Genomic DNA, 10011 nt, shown 5'->3' on the forward strand with positions numbered 1-10011 from the left:
ATATTTAGTTATTTAAAAATATGTATGGAAAAAAATTGATAGCAGGAATCATTATTGCCAAAAGTACTACATGATATCAGTAGTTTTTAATACATAAAGATTTCTTAAATTGGTTGCAGATAATCATGAATAATTCATGAAATTCTTATAGTTTGATAACTATTGAATGGTTTGATTCATAGGATCATTGAGAGAGAAATTAAGAATAATTTATAAATGCATTAGAGTTTGGAAAATATTGTAACTATGCCTCTAGAGGCACAGAGCAGTCAGGGAGCTTCAATTTTGGAATACTTACAGAAGTTTTCCATGAGTACTCCACTTGACATTAATGATCAACTTTATTTAATTTTGTTGGGGGGGGGCTTTGAATTTAGTCCCTCATCGGCTAGTAGCGGAAAGGTTCCGTGCCTTAAATGGGGGGTGGAAATTCTTGCCTCTCGAGGGCCCTTTTGTGGGACAAAACCGTGAGGAGGGCTCCGGGTACGCTCGACCCCCAAAGCGGACAATACCTCGGAAGGAACGTGGTCCTCTTTCTCTGTTAGCTTAATGTGGGCTAGGAGAATGCCGTCCCCGCAACAGATGGCGCGCCAGGTAGGGGCGCCTCTTCTCTCCATTGACTACCCTCCAGGACTGTGGGGGCCCGTTGGGGTAAAACTTGGCCGGAACCTTCCCGCTGGGGGGCTATGTTGTGGGGGGGAGGGGGCCTTGAATTTAGTCCCACATCGGCTAGTAGCGGAAAGGTTCCGTGCCTTAAATGGGGGGTGGAAATCCTTTCCTCTCGAGGGCTCTTTTGTGGGACAAAACCATGAGGAGGGCTCCGGGTACGCTCGACCCCCAAAGCGGACAATACCTCGGAAGGAACGTGGTCCTCTTTCTCTGCTAGCTTAATGTGGGCTAGGCTGTTGTGTGAGGCTCCGGCAGAATGCCGTCCCCGCAACAAATTTGAATGATCACAAGGCAATCCACAACATGCTAGAGCATCAAGCAACTATTTCATACCTTTAGCAGCTTCTCGTGCTCAGGAGAAGTAGAGGCAGAGTGCATCTTTTGATTGCAAGGCAATCCACAACATGCTTTGGTGTCAAAATCAACACAACCAAATAAAAATGTGGCTGTGGCAGACAAGAAATTACAAGCACAAGTGTCCTGTACTACGATGTAAATCTTGGTGAGCAAATGGGCTTTGGCTATATATGATCTCGCCATAAACAGGCAATTGTAGTAAGAATCTACTTGATCGATCCCATCTTATTTGCCTCAGAGGTGGGGATGAAAATGGGTCGACCGAGATTAAAAATATCAAAGCAATAAAAAAAACCTAACAATGCAAGTACTAGCACATTACAAGTCAACCTCAAAGGTTAAAATCTTGCAGCAAAACTGCATAAAGAAATCTAATAAAAGAATGAAATAAGAAAGACAAGAAAATAAACAATTTTATCTTATTTTATATATTTAACTGGGGAAACTAATAAAGATAGAACTTATGGGATGCCATTTTAGTTATCCAATAATTCAGGGCTTGCCGGAGAGGCATCCAAAGACATGGAGGAATCAATTCGAATGGAAGGATTGTTACATGTGTTTATCTTCTCACGAAATCAAGGCATCACATGGAATTTAGTTTTTATTGCAGTTTTTTTGAGCCATGCCAAGTGATGGAAAGGCATGGACGTTGTACGTAGACCCTGAGCTTGGACCGATCGATCGGTGTAAAACCTACCCCGCATTGGATTCGAGCTTTGATAGCTACAAGAAGGACGAGGTGGGCCAGCCAGAAACCATTGGTCCTCCTCGTTGCTTGCCGGGCAAAACTCCAAGAAAAGCCGTGCCCCATCGGATAAACCCCCAGTCCTTCCTTCTTGGCACGTGTCAACGTCGTGCGAGCCGTTTCGCCCACTCCAAATGCGAAGATGCCTCAGAATATTCCCTTCCAGACGACGACCAAGGGATAAACAGCTCCCCCTCCCGAATTTTCTTAGACAATTATCGCACTCTAAATCCTCCAAAATCTTGTCTTTAGTACTTTCAGCAGGCTAGGGTTCTTGTGATCGATGGAAGAAGAATTGTTAGTCCAAGTTTTCAAAGTGCAGGGAAGAGACAAGCTTGGCAGGAAGCTTCTCCGCATCGTCGGCAAGCTTTTCCCAGGTTTTCTTCCTTCTACTTAACCAAATTATTTGGATCATTTCGACCTTGGATTTTTAGTTCTGTTTCATAATTTCTTGCAGCCAAGATAGGAGAGCAGGCAGTGAAGAGGTACCTGGAGGGGAGGATATTTCCAGAGTTGGGCAGTAAACCCTTCTGTGTCGTCTATTTCCACACCGACGTCCGGCGATCGGAGAACTTCCCCGGCATCTCCACCATCCGGTTTATATACGAGGCTATCCCCGCCGCTATCCGGGATAACCTCGAGGCCGTCTATTTCGTCCACCCCGGCCTTCTCTCCCGACTCTTCCTCGCCGCCTTCGGCCGGTTCCTCTTCAGTTCCGAGTGAGGAATAAAGCCACAATTCCTATAACAATATTCTTTTACCAGCCAGACTAGGGTATAAAGTTTTTTTTTCTTTGGATGATGATAGGTTATATGGGAAGGTGAGGTACGTGAGCCGGGTGGAGTACCTGTGGAAGCGAATGAGGAGGGGAGAGATGGAGGTGCCGGCATTCGTGCAGAAGCATGATGTAGAGCTGGAGGACCGTCCGCTGATGGATTACGGGCTGGAGAGAGATCGTCACTGCAGCAGCTTGTATGATGCTCCCGCCATGGACGTATCCGCGCGGTCCATGTACTCCCTCCGGTGTATTTCATAGAGGAATCACCAGGGTACGTGTTCTCTACATGGAGGTGTTCATGCTGCTGCTAGTTTTAAGCTTCTGCTGCAGTCCATGTACTGCATACTGTTCATATGTTGTGATGTATGATGCATGAATAGCTCAACAGTTTCTGGAATGAGATTGTTTGGACTCTAACATGAAATAATAAAAAGTAAATAAATAAAATATATGCTGTTCTCAGTGTTCTGGCTCATTCACCCAAGGGTGAGGTCTGTCCTTGAATCCAGGGCTATCAATTGTGCTACAATTTTGGTGTAACAAATGTTTGAGCCTGAGCTGGCTATAGAGAACTCTAGTTTCAAATCCTGGATGGCAAGCCCATTACATATATATACATTTTAAAAATTGATTAATATAATAGTTAAAACAGGTAATCAGGTCAAAAATATTTGAGATTAAAATAATTATTATTTTGAAAAGGCAGTGAAAGTGATTTTTTTGTAAACAAAAAACATAATGACATTATATGTTCAAGTTATCATCTAATTAATAATTAAAAGTTTGTTTTAGTTGGAATGAAGATTGATTTTTTTTAAATAATATCTAATATAAGAAAAGGATATAATAATGGAGATTGTTATTCTCAGTATATAACGATTGTCTTAACAAAATAACAGTTTGATGGCGGCTATTATTTAAAATTTTCTTGTTAATATATGTAATGTAGACTCACTTCAGAACTATTAAATTAGATATTTAGCCATTATAGTGTTGTAGTAGTCATTGTTTCCACCCATAATTGAATGAGGTTTATTTATACTAACTGCTCCTAAAACCATGTGCGAGTCCCCTTGCAAAATTACCCTCATCAGAATTCTTGAGCCAGTGGAGATTGAGACATGAAACCGGATGCCAATTGTTGGCCCATTGCACCTCCACTGATATCTTGAAAGAAAAATCTAGCCATGCTTCCTTGCGCTAGATTATGACCTGCATGGATAATGTTAATTGTCTTGGCGACAGAATTTATGAAGAGGTTCTATTGTACTAAGAATTGCAAAAACAAGTTAGATTGGTAGCTCGAAAATATAATTAAAGTAACTCAATTTGAGCTGCCAATTGGTTGGGTTGGTACGGCTAGGGGGTATTGTATATTAGTCTGGTCCGAGAGGATCGCCAGGATTACTTTAACCACTATAAATAAAGTTAGATAGGTCCACGAAAGAATTCGGCATATTGAGAAGCCGGATCGCACCTCAATTTTTTGGCCACTATAGATACAGCTGGATAGGGTCCAGGAAAGGATTCGGCACATCGAGAAGCCGGATCGCATATCAAATTTTTAGAAGCCATAATTTGATCATATGACGCCCAATTAAGCTATTTCTTTTTGAAATTGGATAACTTTTCAATATCTATAACTTAACACTAATCCCCTGAAGAGGTTGCAATAGACCGAAATTCTAATATTTTAACTTCGAAACAAGCTGATCAGACAAAATTTGCATTATGTACTCATCTATTTCAACCGGGGAGCACTTTCCTCGTTTCCTTCCATCACAATTATGTTGTGAGGATTCATGTAGGCACATTTTTAGTCTTCAATCAAAGAACTTAAATAATAATTTCTAGCTAATTTTTTTGAATGAAATTATGGAAGGTTACAAATAGTATCAGAAGAGATTCAGCCCATCGTCCATATCGACCAGGTGATACTACAGCATGAGTCTATTAAAACCGATCACAAATCAAACGTGGTATTTATTATTAGATTTAAATAAATTTAAATTCTTATATATATATATATATATATATATATATATATATATATATATATATATATATATATATATGTATGTTTAAGCATTGGATACCAATATCCACGTAACCGAGACGCACTCCAAAGTCTCCAACCGTTTTTTTATTGGATTCTCGCAATTCGTAGCCAGCTAGAGCATGGCTAAATGCAATCATCACCCATGCATCGAGTAGTGGGAACCACATACCGGGAGTTGACGGATCGGTCGAGTACTGTCGCTCCTATTGCTGCCATTCTGACCAGTCGTTTAACTTGTCTTCAAAAGCAATTGAAGCAGGAAGTCAAAGGATAAAGTAAAAGCCTTCGAACTTTTGTGTTCAACTGCACCACTAGAGTCAAAGGCATCTTTTCATTTTTTTCTTGGACCTTTTTTAGCTCCCTTGCTTTCCTTTTGTGCAGTTCGTTGGTCTTGGTTTTGTTGTTTGTTATACATAATTGCCTCTTTGCTTGTATTTGTATTGATCGGTTCTTCGTTTCAGTCATTAACTATTAAATCCATGACAAGATTCGCGCGAATCCTTAGAGGAGGAGAAAGAGGCTAATTACCTTAGGCCAAATCTTTTACACACTCGAACCGACTTAGCTTATCCTCATCTCCTCTCTCCAGTAAATTCTTTTCTTTTTGGATAGCTCTTAGATAAATTCGAAGACAGTCCACAAATAAATTATCTTGTTATTGTACTTGTATTTTATACATTTAACATAAGCATTTCTCATCCTGGGAATGTGCATGAATAATAGAATCCAAAACGCTGCCCATATTGTCAATCTTCATGTTCAGTACTCTCACTAATCTCCATGGCTTAGCTTATACTAATACAAACTTACCTCATTTAAAATGACCCTCTTTTGCTTGCACAGTCTCCCCCACCTCTTTCAAGGTCAGCACGCACGCTAATATGCCATTAATTATTACTTCAGCTGCATCTATTTCTAGTCTGGTGCCATGTTGCACAGAAATCATCGGCCCGCGCGCGCGCAGTGGTCAATAGAGGGGGGGATGATTTATTCCGTTCCTCCTCTCCTTTCTCGTGCTCTACTGCATCAACTTTCTCTATTCTTCCTCTCATTGTCCTATCGCACCTTCCGCCTCCTCTCTCTCTCTCTCTCCGACACACGCACACACGCACGCAAATCTTTAATAGCAGTGAAAGCTCGTTCGAGCATTTAAATTTTATGTGAGTCATCATGTGGGTTTGTCAAAGCGGTTCTTGCAGAGTTTATTGGCATTCTGTCCACCTCCATTAGGGCCAAGGTGGCATGGGGTTGGAGGCAATAGAAATGGATCAGGTGGGCAACCTGCCAAAGGAGCTCTGTTGGATTCTCTTTGCGAAACCCATTGTGATGTTTGGATTCTAACGTTCATGTCCTCCCTAAATGGCAAAGAAAGAAGTAAAGGTGAGTGCAACTACTCATTTGATTCTTGCTGCAACATCTCTCATTTCTTTGTTTTTCCTTGGCTGCCATCGTGCTATTCATGATACGACTACCGATTTATATGATAATTATCTGATCTTATGTTTTTTTTTTCTGAGGAAAATTATCTGTTAATGTTTATGTTGTGTGCCAAACCCTTGCAATTATCTTTCGGTCTTTAAAACCATATGGAACAAACTGATACAGAGGTCTTCTGGAATACTTTCTTTCCGTCCGAAACTCGAAAGAATTCTTGCTTTCTGCCTCCATTGAATAGTGAGACAATTAAACCTTCTTTCCAGCTGCTCGCTTCTTCTCTCACTGTGCTCCACCTTTTTCTTCTTTTATTTTGCTAAGGCCCACCTTTTTCTTTCAAATGAAAAAAAGAAGGATTCTATGGAATACATTTTTTTTTTTGTTTTTGAGTATTTTTTATTTAACTAGAATGTAAAATGATTCTGAAAACTAGTGAAAAAAGTATTTAACTTCAGGCCTAGCTTTGCAGCTAAGGATTTATCTCGTACCGCCAAACCTCCCCAAGCGTGTCTGGGTGTCTGCAAAGAACCGAGTACATGAAGCATGCCGCAATCTCCACGCCTTTGTATTTTTACATCTTTCTTTATTTTAAATCCATTACGTATCATTGTTCTATTGCAGGATGAAAGTTATCAAAGAAGGAAAGAAAAGTACTAACATGATATACTGTACCGATTCGAACCAGATAGTACAGAGCTAGCATATTGTACCATATCAGTTCGGTATCATATCCGATACGGATGGCGTACTGACATTCGGTATGCTAAAAAATTTCGTACTATAGAAACCAACACTGTGCTAATGTGGCATCGAAATTGAAATGGAGCTATAAAAGAGAAGGCTTGCTATCATTCTTTGCCCTTTACGGTGCAATGATCGAAGGAGCGTTCGTTGCCTGGTCAAAAGAGCATGGATCCTTTGTGGCCAAGGCTCCCATGGCCACTTTGTGTCTGCATGGTCGACCATCTCGGTTTTGGACATAAAATCCAGGCTTTGATATGTTCTAATAGATTGCATTTTTGATGTACAATAAATCGCTAAACCAATCTTGTCAAGGTTTATAAAGAAGGCAAATGCATAAACAATAAAGAAATGTGCATTACCCAAAACAAAAGGAAAAAACAGACAAGTTGCCTCCGGACCGTACATATATTTGCAAAGGTTTTTTTTTGACGTAGTACACATATATATTTGCAAAGTTTCAAACCAGCATGAAGGGGAGAAATTTGCCAGTGGGAAGAATCAAACTTCCGCATCATTCTACCATACTGTTACGGTAGTATAATTAAATGTGTTAAATATATATCATCCTTAAAATGCTCGTAAAACGTTTATAAGCCTATTTGTTTTTGGTAAAATCAGATCTTATTTATACCAATTTAGAGAAAAAGCCATCTGTGTGAATTAAAAAATAAAATGTGTGAAAAATCAATAGAAATATTTGACATAGTAGTCCAAAAAATAGTTTTAATATGATTGGCCATATATGTTACCATCCAATTAGCAACATTATTAGTTTGCCTAAAAATATATATTAGCTCCTAAGAAAGCAGAGCAGAAACCATTCTCCAACAATCATATATTAATGGATGGAAAGTTTCAAAAATTAGTTGGTTTAATAACCACCTGATCACTTGTTAACAAGTACCCTACAAGAATTAATAATATGGGATGTCTTAAGGTGCTTCGTCACATATATCAGATCTTCCAAAACAACACGCAATTCCACCATTGGTATTGTTGTGTCAAAATGTTTAATTCTACATGCTGCCATTGATGCACCATTTGAGTTTTTAATAATAAATTTGGATCCTCCGAATTTATCTTTATCGAGAACATTACCATCAAAATTGATCTTGAGAAAACAGAAGCACGATGGCGCCCAAAATTTATAAGCCTTCATGATGCATTTCTGTATTAGTCTATACCCATATAAAATGCAAGGCAGAAATCTTGACTTTTTAATTACTTTGCTAATAAACCCATTTCAAGATTCTTTATATATAATACCATGCTCCTAATCCACCAAATCTATGGATAATTGGTAACTCACTATTTTTATGATTTTATAACCAAAAAGTCCCCATCTTATCATGTGCGTATCACCCTACGAGGTGCGTCACTTCCTTGGTTATAATGCTAACATGTATTTTAAAAAATAATAATAGGCTCACGATCGTAACCTAACTTAGAATTCTTCTATGGATCTCCCTACCTAAGAATGTTCTCTCGATAACTTTTTCTTTCGTCATCAGAACTTATCCTACAACCGCACCAAGAGACCTATCCAAATGCACCCAAGTCAGAATTCGCTGCATGGTCTATTCTCGGGCCGACCTAAGATTAGTCCACGTCGGTGAAAGGTGGTGGGCCACAGGAGATGAAAGTTCATAGACCCAAAGTTCGGACGCCCACAGGCCGAGTACGTACACAGACCAAAGTATTGGTTTGCGCCGTTCTATATTAGACTAGAGTTGTAAATTAGCTAAGAATAAAGCTTAGGTCTAAAAATAGGGCCTAAATAAATTTTAAGGCTAGGTTATGTCGGTGCTTGGCTCGACCCAGACATGGCCCAAAGCTTGAGCCTGTAGCCTGAATTCGTTATTAGGATTTAGTCTTTTGGGTCGAGCCCGAGCATTTTAGACGAATTGATTCAACCGGATCAATTTGGGCCAGGCCTAGTCGTGCGACTCAAATGGGTCTATTAAGTTAGCGTCCAATTGGACCTTGCCTTGGGAAAGGGCTTGGGTTACGATTTAGAAAACAATTTCATGTCTAAGCCTAGTCTGAAGCCCGAAAAACTTTTTGGGCCGATCATGCACCGACTTGTTTCTAATCCTAGCTATGGTGCAAAAGAGGTGTACCACTTGAGCTTCTAAGCTTACATTTCGAAATAAAACTTTATGAGGATGTTTGATTGCAGAATAAGTAGGGGGCCCTCCAAATGAGTTGACATTTTTGCCAAATACCAAAAGAGGTCATGGAATAATTGCTTATATCATGTGGGTATAAGTAGGTCTACACGGCATAAGTCTATTCCACCAAAATAATGGAACCAATTTATACACCATAGCAGGCTTGCTCATGTTCCTTGAATTATCCTTCTATCTTTATCATCTTATAAAATGAAAAGAGTAAGAGGATAGTAGGTCCTTATCATAAAATCCAAACTATTGCGAAATTCAGTGTCCATTAATATTTCTTATTTCCTTTGCTTATCCATTTAACCGAACACTAAAATGGTCGTATTTTGCAGAATAAGTTGATCCCTTCAATAGTATAAGAAATATTCATTTCGAAATTTATTCTGCTACCAAACACCTCTGAATGGTTTAGGTCATTTCGCTCGCTATTCTTTTGAACGGCAGATCTTCCACAATCCAAGTTGCATAAAGTTCCTACGGTCAATACATGTGGCAGATTTTAATAAAACAAACAAATATCTTGGTGAGATTTCTGTTTCCTATTAAAACTCTCACTTACACAATCGATAGGAATGTGCCATATTAATCAATTGAAATGCGACTGCTAAGGTTGTAGAGGAGCACTCTTATTTTTCCCTGTCGAAGACCCCACTACAAAAATCCTGAAAGGAGTTTTTGCCTACTTGGCTATGAAGAGGTGCAACGTTAGTTCCTCTTATTCTCCTTCATCCTTTCTTGGAAAATCTTCTGACATTTGCGAGGCTAAGTGTGGTTTTTCCCAGCTTTCCACACTTTCAAAGAGGCGGAATCAATCTGCTGACTACCTCGCCAATTTGAGTTTTGCATCGCCTTCTCCTCAACGCCATGGTTGTACTGCGAATTTTCCCAACTCAGCTTTGGTCTCTGGCTCAGACTGATGCATGAAGAAGGAAAAAAATGAAAACAAGTGCATGTAATTAAATACAGAGTAGCTGCAGAGAGAAACGTGATCCGGTCATGAGATTTACAAGTTAATTATGTTACTGTTATAGTTCTGGCACAC

The 10011-nt window shown here is 39.5% G+C and overlaps 1 protein-coding gene across 1 annotated transcript; it reads left to right on the forward strand.

Annotated features, from left to right (window-relative positions):
• Window positions 1–1864: 1864 nt before the first annotated feature.
• Window positions 1865–3001, forward strand: LOC103722944 (uncharacterized). Its single transcript, XM_008813701.6, has 3 exons — window positions 1865–2151; window positions 2232–2493; window positions 2582–3001. The coding sequence occupies exons 1-3, from the start codon at window positions 2058–2060 to the stop codon at window positions 2808–2810; spliced, it is 585 nt and encodes a 194-aa protein (XP_008811923.4). The 5' UTR covers window positions 1865–2057; the 3' UTR covers window positions 2811–3001.
• The last annotated feature ends 7010 nt before the right edge of the window (window positions 3002–10011 follow it).

Source organism: Phoenix dactylifera, chromosome 10 (genome assembly GCF_051530095.1).
Source record: "Phoenix dactylifera cultivar Ajwa chromosome 10, Ajwa_hap1_PhDact_Kaust_v1.1, whole genome shotgun sequence".
Classification (NCBI taxonomy): Eukaryota; Viridiplantae; Streptophyta; class Magnoliopsida; order Arecales; family Arecaceae; genus Phoenix; species Phoenix dactylifera.